This window comes from Macaca nemestrina, chromosome 5 (genome assembly GCF_043159975.1).
Source record: "Macaca nemestrina isolate mMacNem1 chromosome 5, mMacNem.hap1, whole genome shotgun sequence".
NCBI lineage: Eukaryota > Metazoa > Chordata > Mammalia > Primates > Cercopithecidae > Macaca > Macaca nemestrina.
The window spans coordinates 154,907,926-154,926,702 of NC_092129.1; the positions used below are offsets into that span (position 1 = coordinate 154,907,926).

At 34.8% G+C, this 18,777-nt stretch overlaps 1 protein-coding gene across 1 annotated transcript; it reads left to right on the plus strand.

The window, feature by feature from the left end:
• Positions 1-9,556: 9,556 nt before the first annotated feature.
• LOC105491586 (olfactory receptor family 12 subfamily D member 3) lies at positions 9,557-10,507 on the plus strand. The gene has a single exon (XM_011758104.2). It carries the CDS (start codon positions 9,557-9,559, stop codon positions 10,505-10,507), a length of 951 nt encoding a protein of 316 aa, XP_011756406.2.
• Positions 10,508-18,777: the final 8,270 nt, after the last annotated feature.

Consider the following 18,777-nt stretch of genomic DNA (forward strand, 5'->3'; position numbering starts at 1 on the left):
AATTATACAAAGAAATCAGGAAAACAATTCAGGTTATGAATGAGAACTGTACCAAAGATACAGATATCAGGAAAAAACCCCACCTAGTTCTCTATCCCTTTTTTCTACCTTTGATTCCACTCACAAATACACTTGCCTTTAATCATTCTCTAGGATGTTAAGTTTTTGTTTGATTTATTTTGCATTTTATTCCTCTACAGGAGCTTTCATGGCCATATTGGCAGCATAACTCTCCATTGTATGGGACTTTGAAGGGGAATAGGCCAATTGTTGAAAACTAAATTGTCTAAGACCCAGTTTCCTAAGAGCTATTTCACTGAGTCTCATCCTACAACTAATCTGTGTGTTAATCTGACTTGTCTTTGACACTTACCCTAAAGTAACAAGGATAGTGTTGAAATTAAAACTTTGGCGTTATTTCTAGTAAATCATAAAACTGATTTTGTTGGTTGTTCATGAATAAACATAGGGCCCAGGAAATTTATCATTTCTTTATTCATAGTAAGAAAGAACATTGATCATAATAGTACAAATAATTACTTTAGTTAGATGTTTTTAATTATTTCAATAGACTCCATACATAAAATTGTCTCTGCCAAGAATCTATATAAACACTAATCCCTAAAAGCATGTTAACCAAATTTATCTCCACTGTTTGGTCTTCCCTGTTTGATCAGAATTTGCTTAAATCTTTCCATTTCTATATCTGTAGACCTCAGTTCATAATTAATCATTTTTCGTTTTCATTATATTGTTCTAAGTGATATTAGTTTTCAGATTCATTAGATGTTAGATTTCTCAAGGATAGGAGCTGTGTCTTCTCTTTCTTTTACATTATCATCACTCTTTTTTTCTTATGACCAATGAAGGGCTCTGCCAAACATTTATTATTATTATTTAAATCAATGTAGTGATCTCATAAGCACATCAAAGAAGGAATAAATACATAGGGGAAGAGAAATATAAAGAGAATAAGTCCTTGGAGAGAAAATCCCAAAGTGTTAATGCTCAAGATGCTACTGGGAAGGTTTACTGAGAGGATTTAGCCTGTTAGTTTTCTGTCCATAATAAGAGATGAGATTTGCTTAGATTCCATATAAGTTGTTTTCAATAAAGGTGTTTATAATAAGTTTTGAGCAGTCAGAACTTTCTCTGATAACTTTATTCAAGGACACAACAAATACATCTGATCTACGCTATTTGGATAACTCTTTTGAGCCAAAATTATATTCATAGTAAGGTATGTGCAAAGGGATGTGCAGGGCAAATTGGCTTAGACCAAATAGAAAAATTACAACAGTGAAGAAAAATTCTCTGATGAAAAGAGGTTGAGATCACTGGAATGAGTGGGTTAGAGTAACAGAGGAAACTCTTTGAATGTAGGCTATGAAGATTACAGGATGCAACAGGTGGGCTCATTACATAAAACATTTACGAGGGAAGCTTCAAATTCCCTGATCTATTTATTTATGCTTTTTTGCACTTTTTTTGGTTTCAGGGCAGCAGACTCTATGATCAAATATAGGTGTATGTTGTAGTTAAGTGTCTGAGTGTGAATGACTGTTTAATGGAGATAGTGGTAGTGTGTCTATATTTGTGTTACAAAGCAAGGAAATAAAGGGAAAAGGAAGTGAGACAGAAGTAAAAAAAATAGGTGAATAATCTTTTAGCATCTATCACAATCAGTATTGATAAAAGTAGCAGATTCCAATTTCAGTGTTAGATAATATATGAGATTGTATTTAGTGTTAGATAATTACACAACTTTGCAGCAGTATTATTTTTAGTAGAAGAGGGATGATGTTAATTATTCAGGAAATAAATAATTTCGAAACTGTTGTATAAGGTATTTACTTACGTAGTTTCACAAGTGTACATCCCAAACCCTTAATTATATGCATCTGTTACAATGTCCTTCAGGTATGTTTATGATTCCTGAAATTAATCCTCTTCTCTCCACTACCAATAATTTCACTTTGAACATTTATTCTGTATCTATACCCATGGAATGCAGCGCCTCACTTTTTGTGTCAATTCGCCAACCTTATGATTAAATTTTTAATACTATATACTGATGCTAATTAATCAATAAGAATTATTAATGCCATTGAGAGCAGGTCATACCAAAAATGAATTGTGGAAAAACCTGTACCTATTGGCTAAAAACAATTATTTTTTCTACAAATATACATTGTTTACTTTCTGTGTTGCCATGTCCTCTGACAAAAGTGGAGGAATCTGTTCTGAGCTTAGTATCACATTCAGGGAAATATTGTGGATAGATTCTATATTAGAGTGCTTACAAAAAGACAAATCTGACCTCATGAGGATAGCTTTCATAGTTGACAAGCATTGAACAGTTAATAACAATCCATTAGTTAATCCAGTAAATAGAAAGAGAATAGCTAAAATGTACTGGGTACTGTTTTAGTTGCTGAGAGTACAATATTGAATAAAATATATAATATTTGTTCCTTTCTAGAGCTTACGTTTAAATTTAAGATGTGTAATAAGATCTATTCCACCAGATTAAAAGAGGTGCTATTGATAACAACAAAGCAGGAAAGGATGGAAGTGTGCTCACATATGTATGTGTTGGGGGAGGAATTTAATGTAGCGCAATCAGATAAAGCCACACTTTAGGGAAATACCTGAAAGGCATATGGAAATTAACCATGTCCATTTACCACATGTAACAGTGTTTTAATCAAATGGAGACCTACTGCACAAAGCTTGAAATGAGAGTATGATTAGTGAGTGCTAGGAATAGCATAGAGATCAATGGGGCTGAGTCATCAAGGGGTAGAGTAGAAGTAAATACAAAAAATAAAAAGGGGTTAGATCATGCAGGATCTTGTAGGTCACTATATTGACTGAATTTTAATCTGATTACTATGGGAACCACTAGGGAGCTTAGAGCATTAGAATTACAGTAAAGAGAATAATCTTGGATGCTGTTCTAAGAGTGGTGTTAGTTGTACAGGAGTAGAAATAAGATCATTCCAATATTCCAAATGGGTGATGCACTAATATTGCCGTGGTTTACACTAACAGAGTAGCATAGGGGATAGCAAAAAAAAAAAAAAAAAAAAAAAAAAAAAAAAGGCTAGATTCTCCATTTATTTTGAAATTACAGCCAATAGAATTCATCAATGGAATGGAATGTGAGAGAATGAGTAGAGTTAGGCTTGAATCATGGTTTTGGGCTTGAACACCTGAGAGGATGGAGTTATTATTTACCAGGTAAAGAAGAATGCATAAGATTTGTGCAAAACATCCATAACTAAGTTTTGTATGTTTTGTGTACCTCCCAGTAAAATATTGATTAGATAGTTGGAAATTCATGAATTCAAGGAAGAGGTTCTAACGATTGATACAAATTTGAGAGTCATCAGAGAATAGATTATATAGAAAGCCATTAACCTGGTGAGATTACCAAAGAAAGCAGTTAGAGAAGAGGAAAAAAAGAGAAGACATGTAAGACTGAGTCCTAGGTACTTCAGCTTTAAGACATGGGGTGGGGGGATGAGGGAAAATGAGAAAAACAATATAGAAAGGTAAGACAGAAGCTAGTGAGACAGGAAGAAAAACACAAGCATGTGGTGTCCATTTCAAGGTGGAAAGAGTAATTAACCCTGCCACATAGTGTTCAAAGATCAAGTAAAATGAGACTTCATTTTTTGATTTGTTAATGCAATTGTTGTTGGTGTTGTTTATAAAATAAATTTTGGTAGAATAGTGAGGGTAAAATTTTAATTGGTGTAGGTGTAGGAGAGAATGGAAAGAGAATTGCGAACAGCATGTATAGGCAAATGTTTACAGAATTTAATTGTAAAGGGGAGCACAGAAATGGAACAGAGATAGACAGCTAGTAGAGGAGAGGAAAATTTTCATGATTTAAGACAGAGATGAAAAAATAACTGGAGCAATATTCTTAGAAGATGAGAGAGAATGGACTCTTGGACACAAGTGAAAGAGGTGGTGTTCATCAGGAGTCTCAATTATGAAACCATTAGAAACACAGTGAATGCACAGTATATGAGCATAGTTACAAAACTGTGGGTAGATACTAGGATGAAACTTGGAGATATTCTCTTCTGACTGCTTTTACTATTCCAAAATAAAAGAACAATGTCATTCTCTGAGAGAGGATAAGAGAGAAGAGTTAGAGGTATGGGCTGTAAAGAGAAAGGGAAATATGTAATTGATTTGTATCTCTAAGATTTCAGGGTATTTTTTTTAATTGCTTATGATCCTTGTGGTCACGTGTTGGTGTCTGTGCATTTGAAGAAATAGGCATATATTCTAGTCTTTACAGACTATTTCGGCAGGGAATACCCTTCATGAATCAGACTATCCAGAGATTCTGGGCAGGTCATATGGCGTGGTCTGGAGGTAGGTTTGTTCCCGGAGTCCTGGGCAGGATGGTTTAGTACTTGGGTCATTAGGTGGGTGGGCCTGGTGGCTGAGTCAGTGGCATTCCCAACATTTCAATGCAGCTGAGTATCAATGAATTTAGATCTAGACAAGTGAGCATCAGTGCATTTTCCTCCAATCATGTTAGCTGCAAATATTTAGATGCAGAGTAAGTAGAGAGTGGTTTGACTTTTTCCAGGTAAAGATAGGAAGCACAAATTGGTCAAGGGATGTAAGGATATATGCTACTATAAAGTGACTGTAAATATGCATATGGAACTTAAGATGGGTAAGGAGGAGTGTGAGTACATGAGAGTATTAAAGAACATGAAATAGAATAACTGCAATTTAGAGGATGAAGATGATAGGATTTGTGGTATTGGAGAGAGTAAATTATGAATTTAGCTGGTGGTAGTTGGAGTCTAGGATGATTATTACTGAGATTATGAAGAGTTGAAGTTATTAATGACTATTGAGTAATGAGTAATAAATCTAGGGTTTAATGATAGAAGAAAGTAGCTGAAGAAGGATAATAATGATTATCAGACAAATGGAAGTACAGAAACCTATAGAAGGGTATCATAATAGGGTCTAACTTAATTTGAGACAGGCTGAAACCCAAAGGATAAATAGATATTTTCTTACATTAAAGGGCAGGGGAAGTAAAGAGTGATCCAGGGAGGACAAGCGTGTCCTCGATGGACACCTTGATATATTTGAGGAATTGGAAGATACCCAGTATGACCACATCCAAGTAATATAAAAGCTGAGACTGAAGAAATAAGCCACAGACATTCATGGAGGGTTTGTAAGCTTGTCCAGTTGGAAGGTACTGAAATGTTTCACATAGAAATTTATACTATAACACAGGTCTTTAAACAATCATTCTGGTTACACTATGAAGACAGCTTGAAGTGGGGGAAGAAAAGAACTGTAAGGTTGCTTTGCGATAGTTAAGTTGAAAGGCAGTCATGACTTGGGCCAGGGTTGTGGCAGTGTGGATAAAGAGACAAGAATTTGAGGGATGTTTCAAAGACTTGATGACTGACTTAAAGAGAGTGATTGAAGTGAAGGAGAAATCAATGTGGTCTCACATTTCTGGTTTGAACAACTAGATGGTTCTTATTTTGTTCACTACGTTGAGACACTGTGACAGGAGCATGCTTGGAAAGAGGATGCATTCTGTTTGACATGTTGATTTTTTTTTTTTTTTTTTTTTTTTTTTTTTTTTTTTTTTTTTTTGAGACGGAGTCTCGCTCTGTCACCCAGGCTGGAGTGCAGTGGCCGGATCTCAGCTCACTGCAAGCTCCGCCTCCCGGGTTCACGCCATTCTCCTGCCTCAGCCTCCCGAGTAGCTGGGACTACAGGCGCCTGCCACCTCGCCCGGCTAAGTTTTTGTATTTTTAGTAGAGACGGGGTTTCACTGTGTTAGCCAGGATGGTCTCGATCTCCTGACCTCGTGATCCGCCCGTCTCGGCCTCCCAAAGTGCTGGGATTACAGGCTTGAGCCACCGCGCCCGGCCGACATGTTGATTTTTGTAATTCAGTGAAGAATTCAACCATCCCTCCATCGAAGGACATTTGGGCTATTTCCAGTTTTGGGCTGTTATGAATAAAGATTCTATGAATATATACATACACTGTTTTGTGTGAATTCAAGTGGAGAGTCAAATATGAAATTAGATAAGTCTAGAACTCAGAGTGGGGGTTAGAGTAGAAATCTCCCTCTTAGAAGCTATACAGCCAGAACTAATTTTATACTTGGAAGATGTAGTTATGATATCAAAGTCACTAGTTCAAAGTTACTTAAAAATATTACTATTTGTCTTTCTTTTAATGCTTATTTTTCTTGGAATTTATTTTATATTTACAATTATTATATTAGAATAATTGTTTATTTTAACAGTCATTTGTAAGAGTACATGGATAGCCAGAATAAGTGACCAATTTTATTCTATAGATCATTTTCCACACCATTGTTCTGATTTTCTACATGATATAGGAACTGTAAGAATATGAAGAATAAGATACTCTTAGTTTTTTTTCACCTCTAACAATCTGATATTCCAGTGAGTAGACAGACATGTAAAATTCTACCTTTAAGAATAAATGGTGGCCAGGCATGGTGGCTTACACCTGTAATCCTAACACTTTGGGAGGCCGAGGTGGGGAGATCACTTGAGATCAGGCACTGGAAACCAGGCTGGCCAACCTGGTAAAACCTTGTCTCTGCTAAAAATGCAACAATTAGCACAGTGTGGTGGTGCATGCCTGTAATCTCAGCTATCTGGGAGGTTGAAGCATGAGAATTGCTTGAACTCAGGAGGTGGAGGTTGCAGTGAGCCGAAATTGCGCCTCTGTGCTCCAGCCTGGGTGACAGAGCAAGACTGTCTTGGAAAAAAAAAAGAACAAATGGAATATTGTCTTAGATTTGATAAAACAGAGAAAAGCATATGACAAGTATAATCTGTTTTACAGATGCCAAAGTAGAGACTTTCGAGTCCAAAGTAAGTTACAGTCTCCACTTTGCCATCTACAAAACAGACTGTACTTGTCATACACACTACCATTTATACATAATATCACTGGGCCTAAATATTTTAGATGCTCAGTTCACTGCTCTTTTTCACAACTATATATTTGTGCATAGTATTGCCATGCTTATTTTTAGAGAAAATAATTTTGTTTTTTGAGTACATAATATATGAATATGGTACAAAATTCAAAATATATTCAAAATATATTAAAAAGAAGAAATCTGCCTTTGTCTCCTTGCCAGCCAGTTTCTCTTCCTAGAGACTACAACTGTTACCAGTTTCTTTTATGTCCATTTAGAAGTACATGTGCCTATAGAAAAAATTTTAAACAGATATTTTAGCATACTACTCACATGGTACTGCATCTTGGTTATAGCATTTAACAAGTCACCTTGGCATTAATAACATATATAATTTCTATGTGTATATGTACATATGTAAAAATCTGCATATATATGAATTGTGCACCTTTCTGTACCTATCTGCCTAGCTATTTTCTTCGTGTGTGTGTGTATATATATATGTACATATATGTATTTTAAAGCTGCATATTATTCTCTCTTATAGGTGTAATAATTTACCTAGTCCCCTATTTTGGCTGTTAGGCTTCTGTCTAATGTTTGCTTTTAAAATACTCAAATAAATATTATGGTATATAATAATGATTTCCACATATTCAATAATATCTACAGGTAAATTATAATACAAAGTATGTGATTCATAATTTTCTACTTTGAGAGCTATTGAAAAAATTACCCAGCATATAACTAGTACAAATTGCCATTATCAGAAATTCCTATTTAGCCATTCTCGAACATATATAATTTATTAAGCATTTTGATCTTTGTACAGACATGATTTGCCATTTTAATTAAAATCTTATGTATAATTACCGTATGCAGTTGTAAGAAAGAATACACACAGATGCTGTTTTCCTTTTACGTGGTTCCTCCCCAAGGTAACAAATTGCAGCACAGTGTCACAATCAGAATATTGATGCTGATACAACCCATGAATCTGAATGATAGCCCCAGTTTTATTTGTATTCAATTGTTCTGTGTATCTGAGTTTAATTCTACACAGTTTTATCTCATGTTCCTGTATCTGCCATCATAGTCAAAATACAGAAGAGTTCCATCACCACAAGGATCTTTCTTGGTACCCTTTCGTGACCACACTCACCTCTCCTCTGCTCCTTCGCCAACTTCATTCTCCAACTGTAACTACCAATCTTTTCCCCATTTCTAAAATATTATTTCAAAAATGTTACATAAATGGAATCATACAGTATATAATTTTTTTGGAATTCACTTTTTAAAAAATTAAGCATAATTTCCTGGAGAGTTTACCAAATTGTTGTTTTCTTTTTGTTGCTAAGTAGCATTCCATGGTATGGATATACCACAGTTTGTGTAACCATTTCTCCAATGCAGGACATTTGGGGTATTTCCAGTTTTTGGCTATTATAAATAAAGAGTCTATGAAAATTCACATACAAGTTTTTGTGTGAACATGTTTTTATTGTACTGACATAAATTCCAAAGAGTGCAATTGTTGAGTCATATAGTAAGCGTATGTTTAATTTTGTAAGAAGCGGCTATACTCCCTCCAGGGCAGTTGTACCATTTTATATCCTGACCAGTATTATATTTGTGATCCAGTCTTTCTGTATCCTCCCTAGCATTTGGTGGTGTCACTATTTTTATTTTACCTATTTTGATAGATGTGTTGTAGCATTTTACTGGTTTTAATTTGCATTGTGCTGATGAAAATGATTTTGATCACCTTTTCCTGTGTTAATTTGTCATTTATATATCATTTTCTGTTTATGTTTGTATGTCTGTTCCTAGTTTTTGCCCATGTTCTTGGACTTTTAAGAATACTATTAAGTTTTGAGAGTTCTGTCAGATATGAAAAATTGGGGGTGTTTTTGAAGTTCTTCTACTAATGGGACCTCTAACTATTTCAGTTTTTTCCCAACTATATCCACAACCTCATTGCTATGCCTCAGTCTTATGACTAATGATACTAATCATGCTGCTTTTTTCTCCTCTACTTATACAACATTTGGTTTGTGGGTGTTTGTGTCTCTTACTTTCACTGAAAGTTTGGGTTGTCAGAAGAGATATGTTACTCTCTTGTGGCTTTTATGTATCTTAGAAGAAGTGATGAAATCCCCACTAAGCTACATCTGAGTTTTTGCCAGAACCTGGAATCATAAGTTGAAAAACTATTCCGTTTGTATGTTTAAAATTTAGTAGTACATAATTCTAATGCCACACATGAGGTTATGATTATGTCCATCAAATCTTACACTTCTTAGTTTTGAAAACAAATGCTCTTTATCTATATCTGATTTGTTCATAATATAATGCTCTTATTACTCTAGTGCCATTTCAACAGCTCAGAATTTATCAGGTATATTAGTCTTCCTCAATTTTGTTGTTCATAAATTTTGTTTTACTGTTCCTAACTATTCTTCACACTGTTGCTCACCCCTAGGTTCCTCCAAATAGTAAACTTGCTTTATTTAATCCTCACAGTATAAAATTAAAACTTCAGAAAAATTAATTCTGTTATTGTTAAATTTGCTTCCCAGAGCAATGGAGAATGTCACTACAATGAATGAGTTTCTTCTACTTGGCCTGACTGGTGTTCAGGAGCTGCAGCCTCTCTTCTTTGGGATTTTCTTAATCATTTACCTGATAAACTTGATTGGAAATGGATTTATATTGGTGATGGTTGTTTTGGAACCACAACTCCATTCCCCCATGTATTTTTTTCTGGGAAACCTTTCTTGTCTGGATATTTGCTATTCTTCAGTGACACTGCCCAAGCTGCTCGTAAACCTTGTCTCCACTCGCAGGGCTATATCTTTTCTAGGCTGTATCACCCAGCTACACTTCTTCCACTTTCTGGGAAGTACAGAGGCCATTTTACTGGCTATCATGGCCTGTGACCGTTTTGTTGCTATCTGCAATCCTCTCCGCTACACTGTCATCATGAACCCCCAGGTGTGTATTCTGTTGGCATCTGGGGCATGGCTCATCAGCTTCTTTTATGCTCTGATGCATTCTGTCATGACTGCACACCTGAGTTTTTGTGGCTCTCAGAAACTCAATCACTTCTTCTGCGATGTCAAGCCGCTCTTAGAACTGGCCTGTAGTAACACACTACTCAATCAATGGCTTCTTTCCATTGTCACAGGCAGCATATCCATGGGAGGGTTCTTTCTGACTCTTCTCTCCTACTTCTATATAATTGGCTTCCTTCTGTTTAAGAACAGGTCCTGCAGAATACTCCATAAGGCTCTGTCCACTTGTGCCTCCCATTTTATGGTGGTATGTCTTTTCTATGGACCTGTGGGCCTCACATATATTCGTCCTGCTTCAGCCACCTTCATGATTCAGGACCGGATAATGGCCATCATATATAGCACCATCACCCCTGTCCTGAACCCATTGATCTACACCCTTAGGAACAAAGAAGTGATGATGGCTCTGAAGAAAATCTTTGGGAGGAAGTTGTTTAAAGACTGGCAGCAACACCACTAGGACTAATGAGGGATATCTGATTTCTGTTGAGTGATTTCCATCACTTCACTGTAAGAAATGATTAGTTTACTTGGTTTTTATTTTTCTTTCAAAAATTTTGAGCACATATTATATTAGGCAGTGTAGTAGGTTCAAGAAACAGAGGAGCGAGCAAAACAAATTCCATAATGTCATCAAACTTAAAGTTTAATGTGATGGAGGCCCAAAATAACCAAACGCATAAGTACATATGTCAGGATAATTATGTGGTCAGGAGAATTAAGGAGGTAGAAAGTATAGGGAGGGATTAGAGTAGGTATCTGCTGTGTAAAAAAGAATGTGGCATTTCTCCTAGGACAAAAACTTTTGGAATTTTCCAAGTAACAGAAATATCTTTGTAACTAATGAGCCACTTGGATCACACATGAATTTATGCTTATGAGATGACTCAAGGTGAATTTCAAATAGATTGAGGGTGGAGGCTTGACCAGCCACATAATAATTCATCCAAGAATACTTACACAGTGCCTACTATCTCACTGTCACTGTGTTAGGTACTAGGAACACAATAGTGAGCAAAACAAATATCTTGCCTTCATGATGCTTAATGTCTGATAGAAATCCAACTTTACTACATGCCTCCTTTCAAGTGAATTTTTTTTTCACATCACAAGTTTAATTCGATCATAAATAAATAACATTTCATTCTAAGCACTTAATTGATGTATAAAGACACAGTTGACGCAATACAGAAAGTTAAAACCAAAGTTGTATGAAAGATTAGCCAGACACACACACAAAACTAATGATGAGGGTAATATAGTATTAAAATATATTAAGTACTATAATTCTATATTAACATTTTACACAATATAATCACAGATTAGTTGGAAATTCCTGTCTTGTATGGATTTCAAATGCTGATGTAAATAACTGTTATTCCAGCACACATTCTGATATATATATAGTATATTAAATTCAAGTAAGTAAATTGTAAGAAATGGAGGTCTTTTAAATAAATGGAACCATTTGAACATAACAAAATCCATTTTCCAAAATTCAAATAAAGACTCTTCTATTACTCTGCACACTATATTTCCTAAGTTATCAATTCAAAGTTTAGAAATATTTTTATCACTAAATTTTATATCTTCACTAGAACTTTCTAATTTTCTCTTTTGTGTGTTTTTTCTGCATTGTCACTTTGTATTCAACATTACTGTTTTTAAGTTATTGGTTCACAGGGAACCTTTCGTCCTTTTGCCTTTGTTAATTACTCAGGATCTCCTCTAATATTTAGTAATTTCCTCTACAATTAGTTCTCATTTATCTGAAACCTTCATTCAGTTTTCCTGCAATCTCTTCAGTTGTCCTGAATTTAGCTTAATTTAAATAACTCCAAAAACATTGACTTTGCCTGCAAAATTTCTATTTGAGGCAAATTTTGCCTTTTTTCATGCCCTAATTATGCACAATCTAAACAAGTTCAAACAGTCCTTCCTAAGTGGTTTCTTCCAAGTGGTCAGTCAACTCCAAAACTTTTTGCTTCTTCTTCAGAAATATTGGGCTCAATTGAAAAGAAATAGAATATTTTTTCATAACTTTCATGTTCCATTGATCTTGATTCTATCTTACTGAAATTCCGCAAGAGATAATCTTTATTTTTGCCTATTTTTTTCCTTTTGTGTTTCCTTCAACAGAAATATACTGATGATAATTTTTCTTACATTAGTTTTTGTCTAGAATATCATTTTTGTTAATCTTAATTCTTGAAGATAATTTTTAATGGGTATTCAATTTTAGGGAGAGTTTTTTTTTAGCCATTGAAAATACCTTGTTTTTCCCCAGCTTTATTGAAATATAACTAACAGATTAAAATTGATATATTTAGGCTTCACAGCATGATGTTTTAGTATATGTATACTTTGTGTATACCACAATCAAGCTGAACATACATTACTGTCCCTGCATTAGTTTGCTATCAAATACTAAAAGTTATTCCTTTTATGTAACTGCATTTGCATACCCATTAAGCCAATGTGATAAGCTCCTTGTTTTAGTTGGAGTGTTTGCACAATTTAAATCTGATACATTTTTTATAGAATTGAATTTAAATTTGTCTTCCAACTGTTTGCCTTTCATTTGTCCTATTTGTCTGTTATTGCTTCTTCTTTCATTTACTGTTTTCTATGGGAATATTTTACTTTCATTAAATTTTCACTATTGCACTTTTATTTATTCCTTTTTATTTTATATTTTTGTGGTTACTCTAGGGTTTGCAATGTACATTTTAAATTCACAAAATATTTCTTCACATAATATTACACCATTTAAGATATATTGCTATAGCCATGCCATACGGTACTTCCATCTCCCTGCTCATGCTTTGTGATTTTAATGTCGCACATTTTACTTTTACTTATGTTATTAGTATCCAAGACACTGCAATTCTGTTTTTTTTTTGAAAAATTCTATTATTTTTAAGGTAATTAAAAATAATAACAATGTCTTTTACACTTAAACACGTATTTATAATTTCTGGCACTTTTTGTCCCTTCATGGAGACACTGATTTTCATCTGGTATCTTTTTTTCTTTTTTTAAAAGACCTTCCTTAACTATTTCTTGTAGTAACGTTCTGCTGGTAATAATTTGCTTCAGCTTTTGTTGGCATGAAAAAGTACTTTGCCCTTATTTTTAAAAGGTGTTTACTCTGTATAGAAAATTTTAAATTGCCAGACTTTTGTTTATGTGCTTTAAAGCTGTTGCTCCATTACCTGTCTCACACAATTTCTGGTGGGATGTATGCTACCATTCTTATCTTTATTCCTCTGTAATAACAGTGTTGATTTTTCTCTTGCTGATTTTAAGATTTTTCTTTATAACTTTTTTAGCAATTAGTTTATGATGTTCATTGTAATGTTTTCTAATATTTGTTCTACTTAATTTTTATTGGCTTCTTGGATCTAGATTACATATTTTATCAAATTTGGAAAAATTCAGTCATTATTTCTTTAATTTTTTAAAATCATACACTTCTTTAGGACTCCAGTTGCACATATGTTAGACTACTTGAAATTATGGCACAGGTCATTGATGCTTTGTCCATTTTATTAAAACAATTTATCTATGCTTCATTTTGGATTGTTTTTATGTCTATGTCTCCAAGTTCCTTGATTTTTTTTCTTCTGCAGTAATTAATCTACTGTTTATTCCATGCAATTTATTTTTCACTTATATTTTGGATTTTTTATTTAAACAAGTTCTATGTGAGTCTTTAAAAAAATCTTCTCTCTCTTTCTATGTCTGTATTTCCCCTAAACTATTAGGCTTATTTTAAGGCATATATTTTTTATTTGTTAATGTAGATCCAGAACATCATTTATTCTGAGGTTAATTTAGCCCCCACTACTAAGGTAATGTCCTTCTCAGGACTCCACCTAAGTCCTTGTCTATTACAAGTTGTTCCAATCAGGCGGATGGGTCATGGGGCATAACCAACCCTGTCTTGTATAGTGTCTTAAAATCATTGCTTTATATATTTTGTTCCATTTTTTAGATGTTTAATTAGGAGAGAAAATCTCATTACTTTATTATGGCAAGTAATGAGACAAAAAAATCATTATTTTTGAGGTTGTGGAATGTAGATCTTCTTATCTGTTGTGGGTACGCACGACCACTTTCTGGTATCAATAACATTAGTGTGATATAATATAAATCACAGGCACTAATGTCATCACTCATGATCAAGGTACAACATATGTAGCTGGCAATACTGTTCAGGGTGTTTTCCCTAATTTAAACTGAGAGAGAAGAAGATAACCAGTTAGAGAGTTTGACTTCAGCATTTTGGAGTCAAAGACTGATATTTCTTATGTGGCCAAGAAGCAAAATCTAGAGAACTGCATTTCCTCTGATAATAGGGAAAGGATGTGGGTTGTTTCTCACTGGACAGATGTGAGCCAAGAGGTAGTGGTCCACCTGGAGCAGGTTGGATTCCACAGGAGACTTCCTGAACCATAATTATTATGGTAACAGAACCACTAGAACACAACTAGATGCTCAGGAGTTGAGGCAGGAATCAGAAGTAGTGAGTCTCAGGACCTGTTCTTAAAGATCCCCAAGGTGTGTCTCCGAGGCTCTTGAAATATTCCCATAAGATGTGAGGATCTTCTTAATCCAAAGGGCATTTTCCTTACTCACTCCAGTCCCATGCATTGGCCTTTAGGAACTGAGTAGACTCTTGGCACTCAGCTAGAAAGCCCATCGCTCAGAAGTTTACCAGCACAGACTCTATAGGGAACATTATTTTGTGTTACTTCTTTGTGTTCACAAAAGCAGCCCCATATCAGTCTCTTAAAGTCTAAATGGTAATCTCTGCTCAATATCTCCAATCACAGGTGAGTAAGTAAGTATTTTAAATTGCTTAACTATAGCCTCATTGCTCTTAGAGATACACTTTTCTGTGTCTTGCTTTTTGGATGTGAGACTAAGTGTGTAGGAGATGGAAGTGTAATGACCTGAGGAGTTCCAAAGGAGGGAATAATAAAATTGTCTGTCCCATGCTTTGGGTGACACTCAACCTATTGAGTATGTGAATCAGGAAGCTTCTTTCATTTTGGGTAATTTTTATATCATTCAGAATAGCCTTCTGCTGTTTTGCTGATTCTTTATTAAATAAAGGACAGTGCATTTATTCTACAAAAAGAGACTAAAATGCCACTGGATTGCAGAGAATAGTATCAGGAACACACTTTGTGTGACTTTCTCACAAGAAGCAATCTTTCATGTGGATCTAATATCCTAGCATGCTAGCTATTATTGATTGAGCTTTTGCCACATTGATTTCACATGTTTGCTATGTGATTTCAGTTTTTATAAGGAATTGGATAGTATATTTTGAGGAAATTTGAAATTTTAAGATTCTGAATTTCTAAGGCCTCTTTTTTGAGAACACTCTTTAATGAAGAGCTAGTGGGTTCCCTAGAAGGAAGTGAAAAAGTCAAGACTGAGAGCTTGGAGGGCATACATTCTCGTGAATTTTCTGGGGGCCTTTCCTTGTGGGTTCTTGTAGGCCATTCTTAAGCTCTTTACTATGATGTGAAATTCTGAAAACATTTTCTCAGTTGTCTTTGTATTATATCAAGTTTTGGTTCTTTCGTAAGGAGTCAAGACCATGGCTGCTCGGAAAAGGAGTAATTTTCCTATAACTCTGTGTGAAATACTTGTGCTTTGTGTGGTACATTCTATTCTGTGCCAGGGCCAATCTATGCCTATGAGAGGCAACCATGACCCATGCAGCACAATTTGAGTACCAGCTGCAGGATGTTGTTCTAGATTCGGAAATAGAAGAAATTTTTTCTACTCTTAGTTCACTACTTGTTAACTATGTGATCTTATAAGTAATCCTCCATAAATTACAGACTCCTCATCTCTATCTAATATGAATGGTATAAGAATCAAAATAATATGTAAAGTCTGAACATTTTTTCCCAAGTCCTACATCATAATAAGTATGTAAAAAAAGGAGGAAATACCATTGTTTTCTTGGAAAATTTTGCTATAATGCTTTATATTCCAACAGTAGTAATCCATTACTGAATGTTAGACCACTGTGTCCCCAGCTACTTATTAATTCATTAAGAAATAGATGAGTAAGGCAGAATATGCACCATAAGAGATGATGGACAAATAGGTGATATAAGTCACACAAGTATGTTGTGTGTTATGTGCCATAGTTAAGATTGAAACAAAGGCCTATAGATTTTCCAGGAAGGGAGAGAAACATTTCAGTTGAAGAGAAAAGAGGCATTTAAGCTGAGCTTTAAAAATATGTAGATTAGCAGATAGAAATGAAAGCAGGAAGAAAAACATACAGGCTGAGTGGATAAAAATGACTAAAATTAAGAGGCTATTCTGAAAAAGAAAATTCTTATTTCGAGGCAAATAACCTTAGAGGAGTAATACATTATTGTTTAAGTTATTTTGTTTAGTCTTTTTACCACAACAGCTTCCCCACAAATAGGGACATGGGAAAGGCATATTTTGAAGTAAAGAGCAATGATCATAGAACATAAAGGACTTGGGTAACAAAACAAAAGCATCAGGAGATCCCTGGGAGAAAGTAATTCCATTTACTATGATATTGGCTATGGGTTTGTTGTGAATAGGTCATATATATGTGTGTGTTCCATCAGTACTTAGTTTATTGAGAGTTTTTAGCATGAAGGGGTATTGAATTTTATCAAAGGCCTTTTCTGCATCTATTGAGATAATCATGTGGTTTTTCTCATTGGTTCTGTTTATGTGATGGATTACGTTTATTGATTTGCATATGTTGAATCAGCCTTTCGTCCCAGGGATGAAGCTGACTTGATTATAGTGGATAAGATTTTTGATGTGCTGCTGGATTTGGTTTGCCAGTGGTTTATTGAGCATTTTTGCATCGATGTTCATTAGGGATATTGGCCTGAAATTTTCTTTTTTTGTTGTGTCTTTGCCAGGTTATGGAATCAGGATGATGCTGGCCTCATAAAATGAGCTAGGGAGGAGTCCCTCTTTATTATTGTTTGGAATAGTTTCAAAAGGTACCAGCTCCTCTTTGTACCTCTGGTAGAATTCAGCCATGAACCCATTTGGTCCAGGAGATTTTTTGTTTTTTAGGATATTAATCACTGCCTCAATTTCAGTACTTGTTATTGGTCTATTCAGGGATTCAACTTCTTCCTGGTTTACCCTTGGAAGGGTGTATGTGTCCAGGAATTTATCCATTTCTTCTAGATTTTCTAGTTTATGTGCATAGAGGTGTTTAAAGTATTCTCTGATGGTAGTTTCTATTACTGTAGGTCAGTGGTGATAACTCCTTTATCATTTTTTATTGTGTCTATTTGATTCTTCTCTTTTCTTCTTTACTAGTCTTGCTAGCACTCTATCTGTTTTGTTCATCTTTTCAAATAACCAGCTCCTGCATTCATTGATGTTTTGAAGGGCTTTTCGTGTCTCTATCTCCTTCAGTTCTGCTCTGATCTTAGTTATTCCTTGTCTTCTGCTAGGTTTTGAATTTGTTTGCTCTTGCTTCTTTAGTTCTTTTAATTGTGATGTTAGGGGATCGATTTTAGATCTCTCCTGCTTTCCAACGTGGGCATTTAGTGCTATAAATTTTTCTCTTAACACTGCTTTAGCTGTGTTCCTGAGATTGTGGTACATTGTCTCTTTGTTCTCATTGGTTTCAAAGAACTTCATTATTCCTCCCTTAATTTTATTATTTAACCAGTAGTCATTCAGAAGCAGGTTGTTCATGTAATTGTGAGGTTTCATGTAGTTGTGAGGTTTTGAGTGAGTTTCTTAATCCTGAGTTCTAATTTGATTGCACTGTGGTCTGAGAGACTGTTTTGATTTCCATTGTTTTGCATTTGCTGAGGAGTGTTTTACTTCCAATTTTGTGGTCGATTTTAGAATAATAAGAATGTATATCCTGTTGATTTGGGGTGGAGAGTTCTGTAAATGTCTGTTAGGTCTGCTTGGTCTAGAGCTGAATTCAAGTCCTGAATATCCTTGATAATTTTCTGTCTCATTGATCTGTCTAATATTGACAGTGAAGTATTAAAATCTTCCATTATTATTGTGTGAAATCTAAGTCTCTTTGTAGGTCTGTAAGAACCTGTTTTATGAATCTGGGTGCTCCTGTATTGGCTGCATGTGTATTTAGCATAGTTAGTTCTTCTTGTTGTATTGATCCCTTTACCATTGTGTATAATGCCTTTCTTTGTCTTTTTTGATCTCTGTTGGTTTAAATTCTGTTTTATCAGAGACTAGAATTGCAACCCCTTCTTTTTTTTTCCATTTGCTTGGTAAATATTTCTCTGTCCCTTTGTTTTGAGCCTATGTGTGTCCTTGCACATGAGATGGGTCTCCTGAATACAGCACACCGATGGGTCTCGACACTTTATTCAATTTGCCGGTCTCTGTCTTTTAATTGGGACATTTAGCCCATTTACATTTAAGGTTAATATTTTTTATGTGTGAATTTGATCCGTTCATCATGATGCTAGTTGGTTACTTTGAACATTAGTTGATGCAGTTTCTTCATAGTGTCTTTGGCCTTTATATTATATTGTGTTTTTGCAGTAGCTGGTACTAGTTTTTCCTTTCCGTGTTTAGTGCTTCCTTCAGGAACTCTTGTAAGGCAGGCCTGGTGGTGACATAATCCCTCAGCATTTGCTTGTCTGTAAAGATTTTATTTCTCCTTCACTTATGAAGCTTACTTTGGCTGTATGCGAAATTCTGAGTTGA

What these genes read in the sequence shown, in the direction of transcription:
- LOC105491586 (XM_011758104.2), top strand. Translation starts at nt 9,557, where the DNA reads ATGGAGAATGTCACTACAATGAATGAGTTTCTTCTACTTGGCCTGACT.